Source organism: Panthera pardus, unplaced genomic scaffold (genome assembly GCF_024362965.1).
Source record: "Panthera pardus isolate Hobbes unplaced genomic scaffold, ASM2436296v1 HiC_scaffold_15, whole genome shotgun sequence".
NCBI lineage: Eukaryota > Metazoa > Chordata > Mammalia > Carnivora > Felidae > Panthera > Panthera pardus.
In genome coordinates this window covers 2,654,532-2,679,734 of record NW_026526710.1, presented here as the reverse complement: position 1 = coordinate 2,679,734, position 25,203 = coordinate 2,654,532, and the positions used below count along the sequence as shown (strand labels likewise).

The 25,203-nt window shown below is 48.0% G+C and overlaps 1 protein-coding gene and 1 long non-coding RNA gene across 9 annotated transcripts in view; one reads left to right on the top strand and one right to left on the bottom strand.

The window, feature by feature from the left end:
- KDM2B (lysine demethylase 2B) overlaps positions 1 to 25,203 on the bottom strand; it is a 153,173-nt gene that overhangs the window by 113,222 nt on the left and 14,748 nt on the right. For 2 of the 8 annotated variants that reach the window (XM_053901986.1, XM_053901987.1), the window contains exons 1-4: positions 13,002 to 13,352; positions 11,607 to 11,751; positions 8,566 to 8,644; positions 7,232 to 7,278 (exon numbers count right to left, since the gene is read on the bottom strand). In XM_053901986.1, coding sequence (XP_053757961.1) covers positions 7,232 to 7,278; positions 8,566 to 8,644; positions 11,607 to 11,751; positions 13,002 to 13,352 — 622 coding nt within the window. Of the gene's footprint in view, positions 1 to 7,231; positions 7,279 to 8,565; positions 8,645 to 11,606; positions 11,752 to 12,062; positions 12,246 to 12,420; positions 12,511 to 12,819; positions 13,353 to 13,765; positions 13,898 to 25,203 lie in introns of those variants that run through there. The other 6 variants (XM_053901989.1, XM_053901992.1, XM_053901990.1 and 3 more) reach the window with 6 other exon arrangements.
- LOC109277684 (uncharacterized) lies at positions 13,935 to 25,044 on the top strand. Its single transcript, XR_002085277.2, has 4 exons — positions 13,935 to 14,070; positions 19,220 to 19,350; positions 21,541 to 21,626; positions 22,974 to 25,044. It is a non-coding gene; the product is annotated as an uncharacterized LOC109277684 (long non-coding RNA).

The window sequence follows — 25,203 nt, the reverse complement described above, 5'->3', positions numbered from 1 at the left end:
GAAACAAAACACAAAATAATAGACCAAGAAGCGCTAAATGGTCTGTGTTAAAAATAAAGAACGTATGGGGCGCCTGGGTGGCTCTGTCGGTTGAGCGTCCGACTTCGGCTCAGGTCACGATCTCACGGTTCGTGAGTTCGAGCCCCGCATCAGGCTCTGAGCTGATGGCTCAGAGCCTGGAGTCTGCTTCCAATTCTGTGTCTCCCTCTCTCTCTGCCCCTCCCCCATTCATGCTCCGTCTCTCTCTGTCTCAAAAATAAATAAACATTAAAAAAAAATTTTTTTTTAAATAAAAAATAAATAAAGAACGTCTGTCTGTTCATTCAAAGACACCTTTAGGGGTGTGAAAAGGCAACACAATCCACAAAGTAAGAGATTTTGGAATGTATAATCATATCCAGAATAGATCAAGAAACTTTATGTTGTGGGCTGAATTGTGTCCCCTAACATTTATGTGTTGAGCTCCTAACCCCCAGGATCTCAAAATGTAATCATGTTTGAGAACAGTCTTTAAAGAGGTAATTAAGTTAAAATAAGACCTTTAGGGTGGGCCCTAATTCAACAAGACTGAAGTCCCCCTTTTTTTAAGCTTATGTATTTATTTTGAGAGAGAGAGAGCATGCACATGAGTGAGGGAGGGGCAGAGAAAGATGGAGAGAGAGAATCCCAAGAAGGCTCTGTGCTGTCAGCGCACAGCCCGATGTGGGGATCGATCTCATGAACTGTTGAGATCATGACCTGAGCTGAAATCAAGAATCAGACGCTTAACCAACTGAGCCCCCCAGGCGCCCCAAGACTGATATAAGAAGAGATTAGGTCACAGAAACAGAGGGAAGACCATATGAAGACACAGGGAGAAGACAGTCATCTACAAACCAAGGGGAGAGGTCTTCAGAAAAACCAGCCCCACAACAAACACTTCCATCTTGGACTTCTAGCTCCGTAATTGTGAGAAAATAAATTTCTGCAGGGTGCCTGGGTGGCTCAGTCAGCTAAGCGTCAGACTCTTAATCTCGGCTCAAGTCATGATCTCACAGCTCGTGGTTTGAGCCCTGTGTTGGGCTCTGTGTTGACAGCACGGAGCCTGCTGGGGATTCTAGCTCTACCTCCCTCTCTGCCCCTCCCCTGTTCATGCTTGCTCCCTCTCTCTCTCTCTCAAAGTAAGTAAATAAACATCTAAAAACTTTAAAACAAATGTTCTGTTATTTAAATCATCCAGTCTATGGTACTTCGTCATGGCGGCCCTCGCAAACTAATACTTCTTACAATCAACAAGAGACAACCCTTCAAACTAGTGGAGAAAAGACTTGATCAGACAGCTCGCATAAACATATGAAACAGAGTTCAATTTCATTAGTTATTAAAGAAATGCAAACTAAAACCATCATGTGATAAAACTATACTCCCTCCAGCACAGAAGCGTGACTAAAATTAAAAGGATGGGGCACCTGGGTGGCTCACTCCTTAAGCATCTGACTTCGGCTCAGGTCATGATCTCACAGTTCGTGAGTTCAAGTCCCACATCGGGTAAGCTGGAGCCCTGCTTCGGGTAAAACACAAGCCCAGGGTGAGTCCCGCTTCTCTTTCTCTCTCTCTCCCCGCCCCTCGTGGGACTCTCTCTCTCTCTCTCTTCTCCTTGCTCACTTGCGCTCTCTGTCTCTCAAAAAAAAAAAAAAAATGAAAAGGATGGAAAGGGGAGCCTAGGTTGCTCAGTTGGTTAACTATCTGACTCTTGATTTCAGGTAGGTCTTGATCTCAGGGTCGTGAGTACAAGTCCCGAATTGGACTCCGTGATGGGTGTGGAGCCTACTTTAAAAAAAAAAAAGGATGGAAACATGAACCCTTGGTGAGGATGCAGAGCAATGAGAAGCAGACCAAGCCCTGTGGACGGTTACTGACAGTGTCTACTAAAACTAAACACATGCTCATACCCTGTGACCCAAACAGTTCCACTCTTAGGTATATGCCCGACTGAAATGCACCCATCTGTTCACCAAAAGTCATGTCCCGGGGTGTTCATAGCAGCCTTAAACTGGCAGCTATCAGAGTGCCCATTAATAAGAGAATGAATAGAGGCACCTGAGTGGCTCAGTGAGTGAAGCATCTGACTCTGGATCTCAACTCAGGTCATGAACTCAGAGTCATGAGTTCAAGCCCCGCATTGGGCTCTGTGCTGGGCGTGAAGCCTACTTACAAAAAATAAACAACAATAATAATAATAGGATGAATACATAAATAGGGAAATAGTCACACAACAGAAAACTACAGCAATGAAAATAAACCACCTACAACTATACACAACAGTATCGATGAGTCTTATAAACACCAAGCTGAGCAAAAGAAGCTGAAAGAGGGGCGCCTGGGTGGCTCAGTCGGTTAAGCGTCCGACTTCGGCTCAGGTCACGATCTCTCGGTATGTGAGTTCGAGCCCCGCGTCGGGCTCTGTGCTGACTGCTCAGAGCCTGGAGCCTGTTTCAGATTCTGTGTCTCCCTCTCTCTCTGACCCTCCCCCGTTCATGCTCTGTCTCTCTCTGTCTCAAAAATAAATAAACGTTAAAAAATAAATAAAAAAAAAAAAAAAAAAAAAAAGCTGAAAGTAAAAGTAGACGCCTGCCTGATTCCACTGTCAAAAAGTATGATGAACACAGGCGAAATTCATCCACGCTGCTAGAAGTCAGGATGACAATGGAGGGCAGTGACTGGATAGGGACACAGGGGTTGATTCTGGAGTGCCAGTGACCATAGTACGTTCAATTTGTTAAAATTAATCAAGATGTATGGTTACCATACGTGCACTTTTCTATATGTACATTATACTTCAATAAAAAGCCTTTTTTTTTTAAGTGTACCGTGTCCTAAAAATGCAAAGTGCCTTTTTTGTTTTTAAAGGCGAGGAGTTAGGAACGGAGACCAGGTATCTGAATTCCCAGAAGGCATATAAATGGGGCTGATGGATCAAAGCCTGATTTACGGCATTAGAGAAGAATCTGTGGCTGCAACCGGTGCCTCAATAGCTGGCCCCTTCTAGAACAGTTGCCTCCCAAGGTATGAGGCCTGGGGAGGGGGCAAGAGTCTAGAAGACAGAGGGTGAGATCCCACACTGACGGGGTTGGCGCAGCCTTCCCCTACCTTCCAAGGCAGAACTCCTATTTACGTTTGGGACATGTTAATGTCGCCCAGCAACCCTGGATAATCACCCCTTCCCCACTCCCAGATCACTTGCTTGTGCTGCAGCTGACCCCAGCCGCCAGTTCCAGGGGTGGGGTGCTGCTAAAGCCATCAGAGCCAATCCAGAGACATTTGATGGAACGACTGGCGGGTCGGGAAGGAGAACCTGAGCTGGCAGGATAGAAGCCGGAGCTGCTGGCTCACCGTCTTTGCCACCACATGGGGAGAAGCTTGCCCAAGAATGAAGCAGAAAGAGGAAGCCAAAGAGGGAAGCAGAAAGGAAAAAGAAGAGTCAACCTCTCAAGATCTCCTTGGAACACCTAGATGTAGACGTGCCTGAAGGTCACACTCTAAACCTATTATGTAAGCCAGTGAATTCTGTTTTGCTTAGGCCAGCTTGAGTTACATTTGCCATTTATGTCACTGTGAAGTATGTGCCCTTTTGCTGCTCCCCGGAAGCCTGCGTGCACTCTCAGAGATTAAAATGGGCATAATACCCCATGCTAACTGCATGGAACACACTATATCTTCACAAAGCACTTCAATACCCATCAATCCATTTGATCATCACAGAAATGCCAAGAGAGATAGGGTGTAGATATCACTATTCCTGCCTTCTTTGCCATCCCAGACTTTTCGAGAGCTGGCAAGGACATGAGGACCATCTAATTGAGTCCTCTTGCTTCAACAACCAGACAAATGAGGTGCAAAGAAAGCAGTAGAAGCCTGGAAATGACTAGAGCAAAATAAAACTGCAAAGGGCTTTTAAGTTCCTCAAAAGGGCCAAGAGCAACATTACTAAGACTCTGATGTTGCCTGAACCTCAGACTTGAGAATCTAGCTTTCATCCTTGCTCGTAAAGAGAATTTTACCGGGGCTCCTAGGTGGCTCATTCAGTTAAGCATCCAACTCTTGATTTCGGCTCAGGTCATGATCTCATGGTCCATGAGTTAGAGCCCACATCGGGCTCTGCGCTGACAGTGTGGAGCCTGCTTGGGATTCTTGATCTCCCTCTCTCTCTGCCCCTCCCCTGCTCTCTCTCTCTCAAAAAAACAAAATAAACTAAAAAAGAGAATTTTATCACATCCATGGCCTTCCTTTATAATAAATAATAACAGGGACCATTCATCAAGCACTTGTCTGCCAACGAAATGCCAAGCATTCATTCATTCTCTTCTAGAATCCTCCTCTGAGGCAGATTCTGCTACTAGATCTATTTTGCAGATGAGGGAACAGAGGCTTAGGTAGATTAAGCAGCATGCCCCAAATCAGTCAACTGGCAGAGGTGGGCCTCAAACTAAGGTTGTCCAGCAGCAAAGGGTAGGGTGGGGTTGTGGCCCCAGAATGAGTCGAATGTGCCAAGACTTAATTTTGGGGGTCCATCATGCCATCTTCTGCACAGGGTCAGAAAGTCTGCAGCTTCTGCTGTGATGTTCACTTCCTTCAGCATTTCTAGAATCCAGCTTAAAAAAAAATTATGTCCTAGGGTGCCTGGGTGGCTCAGTTGGTTAAGCGTCCAACTCTGGCTCAGGTCATGATCTCGCGGTTTGTGGGTTCGAGCCCCACGTCAGGCTCTATGCTGACTGCTCAGAGCCTGGAGTCTGCTTTGGATTCTGTGTCTCCCCCTCTCTCTCTCTGCCCCACCCCTGCCTCCGCTCTGCCTCTCAAAAATGAATGAACGTTAAAAAAAAAAGAAAAAGAAAAAGACAGGCAGGGAGGCCTGGGTTGCTCAGTCTATTAAGCATCCGACTCTTTTTTTTTTTTAATGTTTGTTTATTTTTGAGACACAGAGAGAAATGGAATATGAACAGGAGAGGGGCAGAGAGAGAGGGAGACACAGAAACTGAAGCAGGCCAATGTGGGAACCCACGAACCATAAAATCATGACCCGAGCTCAAGTCGGATAGTTAAAAACTTGAGCCACTCAGGTGCCCCAAATGTTCGACTCTTAAGCTCAGCTCAGGTCTCGATCTCAGAGTCTTGCGTTTGAGCCCCATGTTGGACTCCATGTCGGGCGTAGAGCCTACTTAAACTTAAAAAAAAAGATTAAAACAGGAAAAAAAAGGACAGGCAATAACAAGGTTTGGCGAGGATGTGGAGAAATTGGAGCCCTCCTGCATTCCTAATGGGAATGTAAATGGTGCAGCTGCTTTGAAAAAGTCTGGCAGTTCCTCGGGTTAAATAAAGTTAACATATGACCCAATTAACTAGGTGTAGACCCAAGAGAAATGAAAACATGTGTTCACACAAAAACTTGTACACAAATATTCATGGCAGCATTATGTGTAACAGAGAGAAAGAGAAACAAGCAAAATGTCCACCAACTGATTAATGGATAAACAAAATGTGGTCTATGCACACACGTCCACTGGAATCATATTCAGCCATAAAAAGGAACCAAGCACTGGGGCGCCTGGGTGGCTCAGTCAGTTAAGTGTCCAAGTTCAGCTTAGATCATGATCTCAAGGTTTGTGGGTTTGTGGGTTGGAGCCCCATGTCTGCTGTGCTGACAGCAGAGAGCCCACTTCAGATCCTCTGTCCCCCTTTCTCTGCCCCTCCCCCACTCATTCTCTCTCCCTCTCTCTCTCTCTCAAAAATAAATTTAAAAAAAAAGGAACGAAGCACTGACACCTGCTACAACATGGATGAACCTCAAACACACGATGCTAAGTGAAAGAAGCCAATCACAAAAGGCCACATATCATATGATTCCACTTCCACGAAATGTCCAGAACAGACAAACCCACGGAGGCAAAAAGCACATCCCTGGTTGTTGGGAGTTGAAAGCAGAGGAGAACTGGGAGGTACAGGGCTGACTTTAGAGGTGATAGGATTCTGAAATCATATCGTGGCGATGGCTGCACAACCTTGTGAACGTACTAAAAGCACTGAGTTATACACTCCAAAGTGGTTAAACAGTGAATTTTACGGCCTATGAATTTTATGTCAATTAAAAAAGTGTTTTTAAACCTCTCCCAAAGAGAGTGATCAGATTGCGTGTCTACCCCCTTCACCCCACTTTAAAACTCCCCAGGGCTTCCCACCACACTGGGAGCCAAACCCAAACTCCCCACCAGGGCCTGTAAAGCCCTACATGGCTCTGGCCCTGTGACCTCTCCCCTTTTCTCCTTTCCCTCTTACTCACTCCACTCGTCCCCCACCTCCTGGCCTTTGACCTGGCCTATCCCTCAATCTGGAATGTTCTTTCCCACAGCTGGCTTCTCATCAGTCAGGCTTCTGTCCATATGTACACACACACACACACACACACACACACACACACACACCCCAGGCCCTCTCTGACCAGCCCATCTAAGACACAGCCCATTACCCTGCCTTGTTTCTTCATAGGCCTTATCATCTTCCAAAAAGGTATCGATTTTTGAAAACTATTTACTTGTCTGTTGCCTATCACTCCAAGCAAGAGGACAGGGATCTTGTCTGTCACGTTCACAGCTCTGAACTTGCCTGCCATGAAGGAGCTACTTGAGAAACACTTCTGGAAAGAACGGATTTACGGAAGGACGTCCTGTAACATCTGAAACGCCAGGTCAGGAGTCTGGAGCACTAAGTGATCACTCTGCAGAGCATACTCGGCAGGTGCTCGGGGAGTAATAAGCATATGCTGGGTACTCAGTGGCAAACCCCACCCTAGACCTGTCTAGAACCCTGAGGAAGCAGGACGCAGGATCCCTCCCCTCCAAAGTCTGAAAGTCTTTCAGGGGTCACAAAGCACCCAGTGTTTACCCAGCAAGCCCCAAACAATGCAGAGGAGAGATCTAAGATTGTGTTGTGATGGAGGCTAGGGTCCAAATAAGCCCTCATAAAACTGTGCGCTGGCCGACACCCTCTCACACAGCTTCTTACGACTTTGCAATCTGACCTGTTCTCCGGAATGAGACGGCTGCAGCTCACACCTGCTCCTGCCTCCTCCCACGGGGACTTTCTTTTCAGAGGCAGTTAAAAATCTAAACAGGAGGGTGGCGAAGACCTCTGCCTCTTGTCCCTCCCCACCCCCCCCAACTTCGGCATCTCTGAGCTGCACACACAGTGAGCAACTTACCCACTAGGAGTTTGACATCTCGGACTGTGAAATCAGGGTCAGGCATCCTGGAAAAAGAGAAGCACAGATATTTGCTGAGAAGCCAGAAACAACAGAGTTAGACCCAACTCGGGGGCAGGGGGAAACCATTCTTCCAAGAGGGTTCCCTGGCTCTCAGTTGGGGAACCCAGAATGAGATAATCCAGAGGGAGGGGGATAGACCAGTGAGTGCCCCCAGAGAGGGTCACTCTCCAACCATCGAGCCCTTTCCTCACTCCAGTAGGCAAACCAAACCCCCTCACTCTCCCCAGTAGGAATTCAGCACTGCCACAGAAAAGTGGATGAGACATCCACTGTCCACCCCACTTTTCAGGGGAAGACTGAATTGTGGTGTCAAAGGTAAGTCCTAGAGCTAGGCATTCAAACACCTGCTTTCTTTTAGGGTCAGCAGCCCTCTCTTTGTCTCTTCCCCTAGCAAACAATCTCCATAAAAAGGAGCTCTATGGAGGGTTGGAGGGATCCCTTTAAGTTCAAAGGGGGAAAAAAAAAGACACACATCATTCCAATTCCGGGCATTTGGTAACATAGGCCATAATGACTGTGTTGACATTCACTATTAATTCACAGTGACACCAGAGGTTTGATTTCCACCCTGGAAATGAGACTCTTGAGCGAGCCTGGCAGTAGATGCTGGAGAGGGAGGCAAGCTGGGATGCCACCCACAGCCTCCTCTCCACCCCAGCCCAAGGGGCGGAAACCTGTTCTTCCAGCCTTCCTCCCTGATGTCAGATATCTCCCCCACCCCACCTGAAGCTCTGACAGATCTCAAAGAGAAGGGAAACCAAACAACACACTGTTGGGGAGGCAGGTGCTGGGGCAGAGAAAGAGGAGGCAAGGAGCCTGGCAACCTAGGAAACATGCCCTCCACAGAAAAGGACCAATTTCCCATGTAGTGGGAGTCCAGAGTAGAAAAATATGTATCTAGGTACCCTGCCTCTGGAGTTAGAGACTGGCCAATCCCTTCACAGCTCAGGCCCTGCCTCAGTTTCCTAATTTGGGGAGTACTATGTTCTCTTTAGAAAGTCACTGGACGTTAACTGTGATGGGTCAGGGAAAGAAGTGAACACTGTTCAAGTACCCTCTGTCGTCTCTGCCCAAATTCCCTGAAAAAGATCAGTCTTTGGAGAGTTTTTCCCCTTTGTCAGGCCTTGAACAAAGAGATTCTATCCCCAGGTAGTGAAGAAAGATCCTTCTCTGTGATGAGAGGTGGGGAGAAGGGCTCAGGAAATCCATCCCAAACTATAAACTGTAAGGGAGTGAGACATGGGAAGAAGCAATTAGTTTCAGCAACTTACTTAATCCCCAGTCCATCCTTTTCTCGAAATATCAGGGGAACCCTGAGAGCTTCTCTCTGCACGTACTCATAGTTGAAATCTGTTTGGATATTGGAATTAAAACAGGTTGGTTAAGTCATGAGGGAGCAAATGAACCACGATCAGTTGGTCAGAGGAAAGACATGGTTATATTCGATGCAGGCACCAGCTCTAGGGCAAAGCTCCCCGTAAAATGACAAGGAAATGGAGCAGGCACAGCCCAGGAGAAGCCAGGCCAACTATCAGCTCCTCTGCCTACTCAGTCATTCCCTGCATGCCCCACGGGTCAGAACTTGTCAATGAGCAGCCCAAGGCCAGGGAGGGTGGGGAGGGAGACTCATGAAAGGGCCCCGCACAGAAAAAGGCCCCAGATCGCTGAGAAAGAGGGACAGAGAAACGCACCCCAAGCTGAGCTCAGAAAGTAAAGGCAGTGCAAAATTGAAGAATACCACCTGGGAGGATCTGAAGCCCCAGAGAGGAGGCTGGGAGGAGAGTTCTCATTGTAGCTGAGCATCAGGGAAGATCTTATTGTAATATCCTGCATAGTGAAGGGGAGGGGGGGGGGAAGCTGGTTTCCCTGGAAACTGTGTATTTGGTGCCAAAATAACTAGAGAACTGGGCACAGCTTTGTTGTCTTAATAGTGAAATTCTGCTGCAGCTATCACAATACTTGCTTCAACTGGGTAACAGAGCAGAATGCTCCCCAGGTGAAGGCTGTGTGAAGAGGGCACACTGAGGCCCAAAGAAAATTCACAAGGTAGTTTTCTGTCCCGGGTTTGTCTAGCGTAGACCCCAAAACCCTTGACGAAAGCCCTGGAGAATGAAGGAGGCCTTAGTTTCTATGTTCTTCGAGTTCCAAAACCAGGGGATCTGACCCAACCTTCCCTATCCCTAAATAGGGAGTTGAGGGAAGCGGAGATAAACCATCACATCCCCAAAGCCTCAGGTGAACCAAGGCACTCCACAAGGGCACAAGCCCTCCCTGGCCAGTCAGAAGAGAGATCACAGGCCACTGAAGCCCCTGCCCCAGGCAAACGGTTCACCAGGGCAGCCTGGTGGGGGAGGAGGCCAAGGCAACCCTGCTCAGAGCAGAGGGAGAGAACAAAACCAGAGCTGGGGAAAGCCCTGACCTTAGCAGCTCAGATCCCCAGGGGCTCACAGTGAATGGGGATTCCTAAGGATTTAAAGGCAGAGAAGTTTAAGAAGCTTCTACTTTGAATCCAGGCTAAGGGCTCCTTCTGTTTCTCAGCTCCTCCCTCGAATTTTGGGGCCAGATCCGAATTAACTACCAAAACGCAAGGACCCTCTCCTTTGAAAAGAGCCTGGACAGCAGATTTAAGGACTCTCCCTAGCTGGAATCCACCCCCTACACGCCCACACCCAAAACCCAGCTCCAACACCCCCCCCCCCCCCTCAGCTTCAACTTCCTCAAAAGAGCTTGAGAAAACACTCAGATTTGGGGCTGAGAATTCCTCACAAATAACTAGGAAGAGTTTGCATGTCCTTTTCTCATAGGATTCACCAAACTCAAAATGAGAAGGAAACGAGAGGAATTAAAATCCCATTTGTGCTAAGGAAATTTAAATGTAGTTGAGACTAGTTCTCCACCCCCCCGCCCCCCCCCCCCCAGACTGTCTGCCTGCATATGCAATGCTCTTAAGACTTGGCAGGCTGGAAGAAAGTTCTTCTTCCCTCCCCCAACAACTACCCCCTACCACTGAACCCCAGGAAGCAGTGGGCACAAAGGAGAAACTTCAAAAATGCAAAGCCAGGACTGTCTCATCTGAGGGCTAACCTACAGCCCCAGCCACTCAACCAGAACCTGGAGGGGGAGGCCTTTCCCCTGTTATCAGCTCACTGAGGGATGGAAGGGTTTTCCAAGGTGGATGGGGGGGGGGGGGGCAACAAAATGGAAATGGTGTATTATAAAAGAAACTTGAGTATCTGAGAGGAAAAAACCAAACTTAGAAACCCCAGAGAGCATAGGGAAATACCTAGGTAGGCAGGGGTATCTCCAAAGCCCCAACCCCACAGGCAGAGCCAGAGGCCACACAGGGCCTCTGGAAGTCTCAGACCAAGCTAAAGCATCACCCCAACCTTGGCGGGACACCACAGACACCTTTCTAATACTAGAGCCAGGGAGAAACTCAGGCCGTGAAGATCTAGGGGTGGCACCCCAAAACCCCAGAGGCTTCCCCAACTTCTCCTCTAGACTGGCAGGGCCTACAAGGGACAGAACTCTCGAAGTCTTAGTCTGAGAAGAGACTTGGTTCCCCAGAGGGCTACCCCAAGTTTTCACTTCAAACTCCGGTGGTCAGGGATCTCAGCCTGAAGCCTGAGGGGGTAGAACTCTCTTACCCCCAGTCCCCACTTCAAACTGTCAAGGCTGAAGGGCCAGAGGCCTCAAGCATAACTGGGGGCTCCAGACAACAGCTCTGAACTGACCCAGCCTCTGCTCAAATCTGGCAGAGACCAGAAGGTTATGGGGTTCTGCAGATCCCAGGGGCTGAGGAGGCATCATTCAGCAACCAGAGCATCCCCAGCACCAGCTCCTAACCGGCACGGCCCGAAATAGGACGGGGTTTGGGAGGCTTCGGGCCTAGGGGGACTCTCATCACAATGTCCCTGGGACACCCCAGCCCCTCTCCCAGACAGGCAGCCGCACCTCACGCAGCTACAAGGAGCTGAGCTGGCTCTGGGAGGGGTAGAATGCCGCGCACCCGCCCTCCCTCGGCCCACCCGTCAGTCCCCAGGTCCCTCTGACCACCAGTCCCCTGGCTCTGCCCACCCTGGGGCCCACTGTGGGCGCGGGCCGGGTCTAGGCCCACGCCCGGCTCCCGTTCCCGCCTGCCCTCCTCCTTCGCCACCCCACCCCACCCCCCCAGTGCTCGGCCTCGTTTCGTCACCGGATCCCCTGGAATGGGGGACGCGGGCGCGAAATACGAACCCAGCCACCGGCAGCTCCCTCCCCACGTGCGCTCGGCCCGCGGCGCGGAGCGCGGCCCGAGGAGGGGGCGCCTCACCTTTGCCCTCCATGGCGTGCACGAAGTCCCCCTGGTACAGCTGACTGCGCAGCTTCTCCTCCAGGCTGAAGCCGCGGACGCTGACGATCTCCTCCACGTCCGACAAGTCCTCGTTCTCGTCGTATCTCTGGCGGTCAATCGGGCGCTGCAGGGACCCAAACCAGAGAGCCCGAGGCATTATTGGGGGGACTGGGGGTCGTCTCTTACCCTAGGCCCAGCTCAAGCAGGTGCAGGAGTCGCGCGCCCCCCGCACCCCACCACTGCGACCCGAGCAACTTTGCGCAAATGCCAAAGATGCTGAAAACCGGGATAACGAGAGGGGCCCGCACCCCCGGGGACCGGCTGTGCCCTGTACAGGGCACTCCCCTCCTGCATCTTTGGAGGCCATGGAAAGGACATCTGGGGGGCTCTCCCTTGGCCCCACCCCACCCCCGATAGGTGTTGAGTTTTGCCCACTCGGCCGGGAGCCTGGTTATGTAACCCGCGAAGGGGGCTCCGCGCACGGGCTGGCGGGGCATTTGTAGGCCCCGGGAGGAGCCGCCGCAGCGCCCCGCTCGGCGCTAACAGCAGCCCGGGCGGCCGCGGCGACAGAGCCGGGAAGCCGGAACCGGGGGCCGGCGGCATTTCTAAGACTGGAGCCGCCCCCGAGCTACTCGGGAAGCTGGAAAGCTGAAATGGAAGGGCTGAGACCCCAGCCACCCCCGCCGACCGCCCGCCAATGCTAGAAGAAGAGGTGGAGGGGGAGGTCGGGGCTTGGGAGGGGGAGAGGCAGACGGCCCGCCACAAAGCTCCCATCGTAGACCCCAAAACGCACCAGCAGCTGCCTCATCTCCCCACAAGCGCGCGCGCACACTCACTTCCTAAGGAGACTCCCCCACCACTCCCCGCATCCCCTGCCTCCTCCCTCGACCGCCCAGCGCCGGGCCCTGCAGCCCCCCAGATTCCGGGCGAACCCCGAGCCCGCTCAGTCCCTCTCCACGCCTTTCCCCTCTACCACCTCCCCACTTAAGTGTCTGAGACTCTGAGCCTCACAAGGGACTGGAGGAGTAAGCTGCTTGCTTCCTTTTGCATGCAATTTATTATATTTTTTTCCGGTCCTCTTGCAAAATACAGAAAAGGAAAGAAAAGGCAGCAAGAAACAACAACAACAAAAAAAAATAGATCTATCATTACCAGATACAGATTTGGAAAAAAAAAAAAAAAAGCTACACACCAATCTTCTTCCAGAGTCTTTCTCTGCCTCCATTTTTTTAGGAGAGTTCACCAATTAATTGTCAACACTCCTGCCCCCTGCATTTTGGCGGAGGGGGGAAGGAGGGAAGACCAAAGAAAACAAACCAAAAAATAAATAAATAAAGCAAGCCAGAGCCGAGATCTACAAAGTTTTGCACCAACACTTAAGCAGATCCGTTTGCAAAGTCCTAGGAAACCATTTTCAGCAGTTGTGGGGGGGGAGGCGTCGACGTCATAATCCCCGGAACGTAAACATTGTTGCCGATCGCGCTCTGAGCCCGCGGCCGGGCTAGTGGAGGGGGCAGTCGGCCCGGGATGGGGGGGGCGGGGGCGGCTGCCCGAGGAGGTGAGGGGCGGGGAGGGCGCCCGGGAGGCACCGGGCGCCGTTAGCGCCCTGGCATCGCTGTTTTGTTGTTGGGTCACGAGTGCGCCTTGCACGCAGGCGCCGCCGCCGCCCGGGAGTTGTGTGCAGAGCTGACTTTTGGAGGGCTGAGTTGCAGGCGGCGGGCGCATCCCGGAGATGGCGGGGCAGGGAGGGAGGGAAGGAGGAGGGGGTGGGGAGGGAGGTGCAGATTTGCACGGCTGGCCTCAGCGGGAGGCGCGGAAATGCAAGCCGAGCTTGCTGGCTAGAAAGCCCCCGAGGCCTGGCACCCCCCAAAACGACCCCCCACCTCAATTCCTGCCCCCATTGCCCACGGCCCCCACGGGTCACCCCTCTTCCTCTTCCTTCATCCACCCCACCCCATTACCTACGTGGCCGACCCAAATTCAAAGAGCTTTGTATATATAATTGTTTTTTCTGCTGCATGTCTTTTTTTTTGGGGGGGTGGTGCCGGGGGTGAGATCCTCTCCAGACCCCCATATGCGGACCTGCCATGTGGAGGAGGCATTTGGGGGCTCAGGAAGAAATTAGCGCAGCTCCATACCTGTACGGACTGCATAACTTTTAAACTCCCGGACTCAAAGATACGGACCCACACACGCAGGTACAGGAAATAACAGCCAGACCAGAGCCTTTTCAGACCCGAGTTGACCGGAAGACGTTGCATTTCATTCATTCATCCTGCTCGCGTCTGTGGAGTCCTTTACTAGGCGACGAGCCCTGGAACACAAGTTGGACAGTTTTTAAAGGTCCCTGCGCTCGCCAAGAGAAGGAAATAGATGCTCAGGAGTGAAATACCGAGAGAATCGGATCTGGCGCCTCCTAACGCAGCTGGCAAGCAGGCGAAGGGTAAGCCCTCATTGGCCGATTATAAGAGAAAAGTCGGTGGAAAGCTCTGGGATGGGGCGTGGGGAACTTGGGGAGCCCCTCGATTAATCCTGTAGGGATTCTTGGCAGAGGTACTGGCACTCTCCTGCTTTCTGTCAATATACCTGGTTGGCCATGGCCACCCCCAAAACTGTAATCCTAAATGTGCTGTCCTGTAATTCCATTATGAACAGTAATAGTCAGTTAGACTTTGATGATGAGAAAAGCTGGCCCTAAACATTCCTCTAGCCCAACTAGGCCTGATCTTTGGGGTAACGATCAGGAGGAGATAACCACATGGCACCAGAGCTACAATAAAGGAACATTACAGATGCTCATAGCAGGCTTTGACAAAAAAAAAAACAAAAAAACAAAACTTCCCATATTTTTTATTTCTGCCATTAGCCCCTGTAGGATAGTTGGAGCAAGTAGTTTTGAAAAACTGAGGCTCAGAGAAATTATCAATCTGGATGATTTCCTCTGCCCCCATATGGTCCCCAGTCAACACTCCATTCAGACAGAGAGGTGTGGAGAGGAAGTGGCTTCCCCATCAGAGATCGGATGTGAACTATCAGCCCTGGATTGGTCACCCTAAGAGATAGCTTCCCCCTCACTCACCTTAAAGTTTCCTGTCCTAGCTTTCTATATTCTTTTCTACCCACCCCCAAAAACTGCTCTTTGAAGTTTGTTTTAATCCCAGTCCACTAGATGGCAAATATCAAAATTTGTTTCCAGACTGAAATCGCCCAGGTTAGCTCAGTGTGAGTGAGAAGGGGTTAGCCTTCAGCCCCTGTCAAGAACCAGGAACCAATTTATCTGCTTCTCTTTCACACAAGACCCCTTGAAGGGTAATAGTCTGGTTATTCCTCACATTACAAAGAAAAACTGAGTCTCAGAAAGGCAAAACCACTCACCCAAGCTCACAAGCTTGTAAATGTAGTTGGCGGGGCTCAAACCAGAGCCTGGTTCCGCCATCGCATGGTTTTTTGGATATTGACCACCTTCCTTGCTCCCACATAATGAAATGAACATGTTCAAAGGAGGGTGTCTGGGCTGGAGGGTCAAGAAAAGGAAGTTAAGTGCAATAAGGTAAAAGTGAAATAGAATGCTTGATCCTGATTCTCCTTTCCTCCCATAGACCCTTCTCTCTCTCCCCATGTGGCCTCATGGTGTCCCCAAAGGCTGGTGTCAGGAAAAGATCCGATGGCAGGCACCTCACTGCAAAAACAGTTAAGTCCATATATCACCCCAAAGGGGAGGTCCTCGCCTGTCAGAATGGAAAGGGGTTGAGTAGTCACCTAATTTAATCCCTTCCCTTTACAAACCATAAGGAAACTACAGACCAGAAAGAAGAATGGGCCAGCCTGGGTTTGTTCCCCTTGGACTCCCCCAGAAAGCCTACCCTACCGCCTGGTCCTAAGTGGTCACTCAATAAATGTTGGGTCCTTGATGGATCACCTTCCCCAGCGATATTTGCATTTTCCCTTTATCAGTAATTGGCAGATGAAAGGCTTTGTCCTCCCCTTGAAAGAATTCCAGGCATTTGCTCAAAGTGGGGGAGGAGGTTATTTTGGGCCAAAGGGGGAAGGGCCAAGACCCTTGAGCTCCTGGTGTTGGCTAATTGTCCCAGAGGAGCCGGAGGTAGGTGAGAGAGGGAAGGGAAGATTAAGGTGCTTCTCCAAGAGAAGTACTTTTTCTTGCAGGAAAAAAAGAGCAGGCCAGTTGTATTTGAAACTTAGTAATAATGACTTCCCGGACCCTCCTTCTCATTCTTACAAAGGGCCCAGTCAAATCCTGGCTGTGTTGGCCTCATTCATTCATTTCTTCATTCATCAAAGGTTGATTGAGCAGCTCTGTGCTTCAAGACAGAGGGGATACAGAAGAACCAGCTCTGATTGTAGACATACTCCAGGCTGCACAGGGAGTGGACAGACAGCTCCAAAGGGAGTTAGGAATCCCCAGAATTTAGATTTTCAAACTGTTAGAAACTGAAGCTGTTTTCACACTCATACATGATTTTATAAGAACTCCTGATTTTTGAATGCTTACTATGTCTTTAAGCAAAGGTACTCACAGTTGCTATTTCTTTGAATCCTCATCTAAACCCTAATAAGAGGGAGTCTAGAATTTGCCACCTTTATGGTTACTTGCCCAAATTTTACAGCTATAAAATAACAGAGACAAGATTTGCATCCAGGGCTTATAGGAATCCGGAGCTCACAGCCTTTACCATTTACTATACCTCTCTGCAGGGCTGTCCCCTAGGACATGGTCATGGAAATATTCTATGTCTGCGCTGTCCAATACAGCAGCCTCTAGCCACATGTGGCTACTGAGCACTTGAAATGTAGGTAGTGAGATTGAGGAAGTGAATGTTAAATTATTTTTTAATTTTAATTAAAATATAAATAGCTGTATGTATGTAGCTGTGTCTATCATTATTGGACTGTGCAATCTTAGTGTTTTCCAGAATTTGTCTTAACTCACCTACCAAGCTGCCTCACACTCTGATTTGGCACTGGGTCTCCATAATCAACCTTCTGGAAATATTTGTGGAATGAACGAAGGGACCCTGAGAAAATGAACTATTGGAATGATGAGGTGGGGGAAGAGGACAAGGGATGTCTGCAAAGGTTTCCTAAAAGGGGCCATCTGGTACAATGTGAATGTTTGGAGTGTTAGCCCTTCAACCAGTCACTCTGCGTGCCTGCCTGGGGATGCCAGTTGGGTAGAAGATTGTCCCACCTGCCCAGATCTGACAAATAAACTTCTCAAGGACAGATAATTGGTGATGGGGCAGGAAGCCTTAGAAATGGGTAACCACTTCCTGATATGTATCATGCTGATAGACAGGAACACAAAGATGCAATCCATTGTAACCCTGTTTGCAACAGAAAAGGACTGAATATGGAGCGCCTGGGTGGCTCAGTTGGTTAAGCTTCCGACTTCAGCTTAGGTCATGATCTCACAGCTCCTGAGTTCGAGCCCCACGTTGGGCTCTGTGCTGGCAGCTCAGAGCCTGGAGCCTGCTTGGGATTCTGTGTGTGTGTCTCTCTCTGTCCCTCCCCCACTGCGCTCTCGCTCTTGCATTCTCTCTCTCTCAAAAATAAACATTAAAAAATTTTTAAAAGAAAAAGACTGAATATGATCTAAGGGAGCGGATTAAATAATCCTTGGACCATTTTTCTGTGCAATGAAATGTTATCAAAACATTAAGAAGAACAAAGTAGTTCTACATATACTGATGTGGGAGGATTTCATGACATCCTAAACATGAAACAATGAGATATGGAATACCAAATTGTGCTGACCACTAGGTCAACCAAAGGGAACAAATCTGTATCTACATTTATTCTTTCGTATATACAGGATTTTCTTTGGAAATAAATATAATCCAAAAATGGGGGAAGAACCTGGAAAAGAGCAGAAAATGTATTCTTTGGTACAGCGTTTCATTTTTACCACATGTATGCATTAGAGTTGCCTGATTTGAGATCTTACAGATTCAATTTCACTTTCTGTGTTGTAGTATCCATAATACCTACTCAGGCAGGACTTTCATTTTTTTTTTTTTTTTTTTTTTTTAGTTTATTTATTTATTTTGAGGGAAAAGGAGAGAGAAAATCCCAAGCAGGTTCCACACTGTCAGGGCAGAGCCCGACATGGGGCTCAGTCCCACAAACCATGAGATCATGACCCGAGCCGAAATCAAGAGTTGGACTGAGCCCCCCAGGTGCCCCAGGAGTTTCATTTTGTTCATCTTTTAAGACAATAAAGTTCAAAATCTGGCAAATCTAAGCCAAATAAATAATTGTTTAGGCATATATACATAAGCAGTAAGGCATAAATAAAAGCAAATGAGTGATTAACACAAAATGCAGGAAGAGACTCAACTCTGAACAGGGAGAAGTGCTGGTGATTTCCTTTTTCTTAATATGGATGGTGAACACCTGAGTGTATTCTTTAAAATTTTACAAATGTGATTGTACTTATGAAATATTCCACAATCTAAAAATTGTTTGGGGGCACCTGGGTGGCTCATTCAGTTAAGCATCTGACTTCAGCTCAGGTCAGGATCTTGCAGATTGTGGGTTCGAGCCCCACGTTGGGCTCTGTGCTGACAGCTCAGAGCCTGGAGCCTGCTTCAGATTCTGTGTCTCCCCCTGTCTCCACCCCTCACCCACTCACGCTCTGTTTCTTTCTCTTTCTCTCAAAAATAAACATTCAAAAAAAATTTTTAATAACAACTGTTTTAAAATTGCTTCAAGTCTAAGGGTACCTGGCTGGCTCTGGGGGGTGGAGCATGTGACTCTTGATCTCAGGGTTATGAATTCGAGCCCCATGTTGGGTGTAGAGATTACTTAAAAATAAAATAATTTTTTTAAATGGCTTTAAGTCTTTCTCCCCCACCCCCACCCATCTACCCAGTTTCTCCTGTCCATACTCCCATCCCCAGAAAACTTGTTAGCATGTCTTCTTGGGTATCCTAGCAGAAATAGTTTATGCATTTACACACTTCTATATATACTTTTTCTGTTGTTATTGTTATTGTTATTATTATTATTATTATTATGTCACATAAATATTACCTATTGTCCTCTTTCCTTTTGCATTTAATATGATCTGGAGATCTTTCCATATATTGTCTGGAGAACTGCATCATTCTACAATATTAGCTAAGGATGAAGTAAATCTGAATGTCGTGATTCAGAAACAGTTCAAGATTGGTTAAGAAATAAAAAAGTCAGGATATCATATATGCTATGATCCCATTTAAGTTAAAAAAGAAGAAGAAAGAGCTTGAATGGAGCAACAAGCCATTACGTTTGATCACTTCCAAGGGGGGAGAAAACTTTGAGGGAGTGATATAGGGACTATCTCATATATTATTTGCCCTTGTAAATTTATCAAACATTTTAAACAAAAAGGCATAGAAGATAAATATACCAAATATAACAAGGACTTGCGTATCCACCTCCTACTTTGCCAAATCCTGGATTTTTGTCATATTTTGTATTGCTTTCGCAATTTAAAAAATACTTTGGGGAACAGCATACTGTACTTTTTCTGTTCAAGTGAGTGGAGTTCCCAAAGACCTTTCCTCTTTTTTCTTTTTTTTCCCCCCCACCAGTCCCGTGTAGATTGAAGTATCAGGGCAGCTTACATACAGCCTGAGCGTCTGGCTTTGGGCATTTGGGGAAGACTTTGCGAGAGTTCTACATCTGCCTGAGCGAGGATCTGAAGGAAACTTGGAAATAACAGGTGAGTTAATTAAGGGGTTAACTCCAGGAGGCGAGTCCTAAAAGTTCAAAGATACTTTCAAAACTTGCATCTTTGGATTGACGGACAAGTGTAGTAACCAATGGAAATCAAACTCCAAGCATTACTTCATCATGCTAAATCGTCGTTGGTTGCCAATCCCTGAGGGCCTGACAGCCCGGCTGGCAGTTAACCCTTTCAGGGATGATCTTGCCCTTAACATCAATTTTATTTTGAAAGATGAAGTAGGGACGGGTGAAAAGCCTAGAAAGATTCCCCGGAACTTCAAGTGTCCGTTTTGGATCTCAGCCCAGCAGGTAGAGTTTCGCCCCACAAAGGAACACCCTGGGACAAATTTCCTGGAGAAAAGTTTTGAACTTTTAAAATTGGGAATCAGCTGACCTTGCTTAGTGGGACGAGAGGGGAAGGGAGAAGTCTGATTCACTTTTTGTGCTGTCAGAACAGCGACCAGTGTTGGAGCCAATTCCATTAATCTTGCAGAGCAATCAGTCACTGAGAGGATTGAATTGCATTTCCTGCCCCAAAGATGTAGAGACCGATGACCTTTGCAGCAGCCCTCAGACCCCCCAGTTCACAGCTGGAGAGAGGATGTGTCAGCATTTACTTTCGGGTCTCACCCTGCCCTTTGTTCAAAACTCAAACTCTTTGTGCTCAGCCTGCTGCAGGGGTTTTTGTAGTTGTTGACTTTGCCAATTTTTTTTTTAAAACCTCCCACGTCTTGGAACTTCTGAGAATCAAACTCTCTATTTAGCAGAAGATAATATCTGGAGGTGCCCCCAGAGAGGGAACCAGAATAGACACAGGGGAATTTTAAGAGAGGCCATTGGGCCTTTTGGCTTTCATTACTGCCCCTTCCTGGGCTCCCTGAATGCTGCAGGCTGAACTGGATGGAGCCAGAAGCCCTGCAAGAGGACTAAAAAGCCTCATGTGGACATGGGTCTGTTACAGAAAAAACCTTTTACACGCATTACCTCGGGTAAAAAGGAACCGCTAGAACAAAAGCATTTACATAAAGGAACATTCTAAATTCCCAAATCCAGTGAGCTATATGACCTCACACAAGGTGCCCAAACTGAGCCTCAGTTATCCCATCTGTAAAATGGGGGTCATAATATCAAACGTATAAGAGCTACAGGAGGATTGAATGAACCAGTGTTCTGTAACAGGGCGGTCATGGTGTGTGTCTTCATTAAAATGAAGTCGACCTTCTCTCCCCAACAAGCCTTCAAAGTCTGATCGCACTCAACTGTTTTGGGTTCTTTGAATAGAGCTGCTTTCTCTCCTCCAGACCTTTGCATTTGCTGATCTGTGCACCAGGAGTTGTCTCTCCTGCCAGCCGTCCTCTCCATAGCTCTTACTTATCCTCTCGGAACCAGCTTTGATATCTTCTCTTTCCTGTCCCCTGCATAATACTTATCACATTTTCTTAGTGTTGCCTATGCTGTCAGCACACTGGGAACCCTGGGGCTGTAGGGCCCCTGTCTGCCTCATGCATGGACGTATCTCCTGCCTAGCACAGTGCCAACACCTACTCTGAAAGTACATATCTAAGCGTACCTGGGCTGGCTCAGTCAGTAGAGCATGCAACTCTTGGTCTTGGGGTGGTGAGTTCAAGCCCTATGTTGGGTGTGGAGCCTACTTAAAAAAAAAGAAAAAAAAAGTACCCGTCTAATGGAAGTCCAGCACCCCTACTGTGCCTCCCTTAGTCCCCAAATTTCTCACCCTTCCAGAAATCTAGGAGTAACAGTACTGAGATTTTTCTCTTGTCCTGGTTAGCCATATTACAACATCCTTTGCAAATGGAGTCAGTGGCTTTTTAACTCGCCTTGAAATGCACTTCATTAATTCACCAATTACTTATTGAGTGCCTCCTAGATTCCTACACAGAGCAGCCTTTGTAGGAAAGCCTGCTCTTCACCCCATAGCACCTATTCATGGCACAGAGCAGGCCTTTCACCCTGGTGAGGCCAGGATGCTCTGAAATGGAATGGACAGTTGGCTCTTACCCCAACCCAAAGAGAGGACTCTCTGAGACCACCCCTTGCAAATTGAGAGCAGGTAAGTTTGCCCAGCTTACCCTAGCACAAAGCTCTTTCCATTCAGAATACTTGTCATAATTATAATAAAATACTCATGTGTGAACAGTCTATTGTCTGGCTCTCTCTTTTAAAGGAAATGTCCCGGGGCCCCTGGATGGCTCAGTCGGTTAAGCTTCCAACTTTGGCTCAGGTCATGATCTATGATCTCAAAGTTCGTTGGTGAGTTCAAGCCCGCATGGGGCTGGCTCTGTGCTGACAGCTCAGAGCCTGGAGCCTGCTTTGTATTCTGTGTCTCCTTTCTCTGCCCCTCCCCTGCTCATGCTCTTGTCTCTCTCTCTCTCTCTCTCTCTCTCTCTCTCTCTCTCTCTCTCTCTCTCTCAAAAATAATAAATGTTAAGATAGGTAGGTAGATACATAGATAGACAGATACATAGATGGAAGACTCTGAGGAGACTGACCTTGGTCTTAGTTCACTACTTATCCTCAGTCCCTAGGGCTTGGTTCATAAAATCTCTATTTTCAGCTTCACTAAATCTTAAACTGTACCTCTTTGAAGATACAAAGTTCTAAGAGGTTCTCTGAAAGTGCAACAGACAAGGTGGTGTGCCTGGGGAGGTGGTGCTCTACCCCTTTCTAACTCCAAAGCCCAGGCTCTCCTCCACTCCATCCCAGACTGCCTGGCCATCTCATGAGATCTCCTGGGCAGAAATTGAGTCGCGGGGCCGAGGGGTGAGGGGAGGGGGGACAGGGGGCAGGGAACCAGCTGTCATCGCAGGCAGCTGAGGCCTGCGAACCCCCTGGTCTGAGAGGCCCCTGGAGTTGCTGATGCTGGGTGGGGAGAGGGGAAGCCGCTCTTTGCATGTGAGCATGGCTTCCCCAGGGCGATGCAGGGGTTTTATCACTGGTCACTAGCCACTTGGTGTCCCGGCTTGATGGCCTGGAGTCTGGAGACCCTGGGTGGAAGGGAGAGTGGCACAGAGCCTGCTGTGGGGGCAGGGCTGGGGCTGGTAGTGCCTCTGGGTCAACAGCAGCCCCAGAATGACCTAGCGGGCCTTAGACCTCTGCTCCTGATCTCTGGAATCCATTCATCTGCCTGAGCCTTGACTTCAGCCCCTGCGTCGGCATCTCCCACAGGGGATCATGCTTAATGTCTGCCCTGGGCGTGGCAAGGACGCTTCAGCAGAGTTTTGTGAGTCCTCCACTCACCTGGGTCAACTTACCCACCTCCGATAATAAACTCTTAGAAGAAAGTTTGATGCTCCTTTTGTTAACACCACAATCCTAGGCACTCAATAGAGGCACAGCAAAGAGTAGAATCCTCAGTCCTTCAAAGGTCCCGACTTCTTAGCCTGTAAGTTGTGTGCCTGTGGGTAAGTGACTTCACCCCTCTTAATCTCATTATCATTTCTACAATGGGAAAATAATAGATGTTTGGGAGAATGAAATGAAACCACAGAAACCCCAGTCATCACACGACCTCGTTCCCTTTTCTGCTTTCATTTTCTCTAGCACTGATCACCATCTATCAGATCTTTTATTTATTTGTTGTTTTTCTCCTCCCACTAGGATGTCAACTCCACAAAGCGGCACTTTTAATCTTTTCTGTCCACCTCTGTACCCCCACACCTGTCAAATAGAACTGAACCCATGAGATTCTCAATAAATATTTGTTGAATAAATGAATGGATGGATGCAAAGTGATTAGCACTTGGTAAGTGCCCCATAATGATCGCTAGTTTACCATTGTGATTAAGCACTCAGTCTCTGGAATCTAACTGAAAGCGGAATAATTGAGGCAGGAGAAATTTAGCATCACGATAGGATGTTGGCACTCAAGCTGAGAAATCCTGTGTACATCATTTACTAGCTGTGTAATCTGGTACAAGTGACTTTGCTTTCCTAAGTAAGGCTCAGTTTTCTCATCTGTAAAATGGAGGTAATAATAGCACCTCCCTGGTAGGATGTGAAGATAGGATAAGATGGTAATGTAAAGCATTTAGTAGAGTGTCTGGTATATAGTAAGTGCTCAATAAACAGTAATCATCATTATTCATTATAGTAATACTCAGATGAGAGGTGATGTCTAAGTCAATTAAACCATTGCTAAGCACTCAAATATGTCAGGGTCTAGCAGGCTCAATTAATGTTTATTGACTTCGATCTGTGAGCTCCTCAAGGAAAGAGATTGTGTTTACATTGTCATGATATTGGCCTACACTAGATATATGAAGACATGCTGAAAAATTACATTCTGGACTCAAATATCAGTGAGAACATTGAAGAGCTACTAGAATAATAAGAATACCAACGTCCTACTGTGCGCCAGGCACAATGTTGGTTGCTGGAGATAAGGCAATGAGCTCAAACAAACATTGTGGCTATGACTTTCAGGCTAGTGAAACTTAGCAGAGTTGACAGACTTTGTTCCAATAATTGCACAGACAGATGGAACACTGCAACTAAGTGTATCATGACAAGGAGGTATAGGAGGCTCTGACATATAGACTGTGGGCATGGAGAGGATGGGGTTGACCTGGTCTTGGATTGAGGAGGAAGCCAAGGAGCTTCTCTCAACATCGAGCTGAGCCCCGTGGAAAGAAGAGGTCTTGGCTAGGCTGAGGGTAGGGGAAGTGTTCTCAGCAGAAAAAATAGCAGATGTAGAGGCCTTATGATGGGGGAGTCCATGTACTAAAGAAACTGAAAGAAAGCCTGGATGATCCCAATGTAGTGAGCCGATGGCAAGGGACAGGGGTGAAATAAACTGGAAATAGAAGTCGGCACTTTGGAAATTAATTGGGCAATGTGTGGTAAAGCTGAAAGAGTGTACAACCTATGATCCTGCAATTCCAACTCTAGGAACATTCTAGAGAAACAGCCACAAGTGCACTGGGAAGCATGAACAAGGAAGTTAGCCCTAGCCGCATTGTATGCAGTCTCAAAAAAACAGTGAAACAACCCAAATGCTCATCAACAGGAGAATGGACAAATTGCAGAATGTTTTCCTTGGGTTCCTCAGAAAGCAGTCTGCACCAAAAGTTAGTGTAGTACTCCTTTATTGGAGAATGCAGTCCTGAGGAAGCAAGAGAGAGGAAAAGGGGCAGTGAGACAGGGAAAGAGGGTGAGTCAGTATGAGGGTACCAAGGAGTGGCCATATTTACCACAGCATCTTGGACAGTTCTGGGGGTCGGAAGAAGGGAAGAGAATTATCTGCTGGCTCCTGGTCCAACGTTTGCCCCATGGGGCGTAAACCCCCCCCTACTTGGAGATTACCCATGTGTAAGCACCTCGGACGCCCCTTAGTGCTGCACATGTCTGCCACAAGGAGAAGCCCGAGATGGAATCTAGTTGGCCAGAGCCCACACAGAATCGGTCACCGTGTAAGGGTCAGGATGGAACAGGTCACCAAGGGAGATTGTCTGAGAAGGCAGGCTGAGAAGAGCTGAGGAGGCCTGTGACATATGTGATGTAATACCAAATAGTATACAGCAGTGAAAGAGACGTATAGCTGCGTACGTGCACATGAAGACTAGCCAAACAATGTTGAGTTGAAAGGCAAGTTGCAGAAGAAGGTACAAGGTAAAGTTTATTTATAAAAGGTTCAAAAAGAAGCCAGTGTAGACAACATGTATAAAAAAGCAGTGGAATAATAACAGATAAATCCAAAATTGAGGCTACTAGTTGCTTCTGGGGAGTTAGGAGGAAATTGTTATGAGGCCATGGAGAATTCCAGAGAAAATGCTGGTGATGTTAGGGGTTTTGTTGTTGCTACTGTGTTTTTGTTGTTGTCATTTTTTTT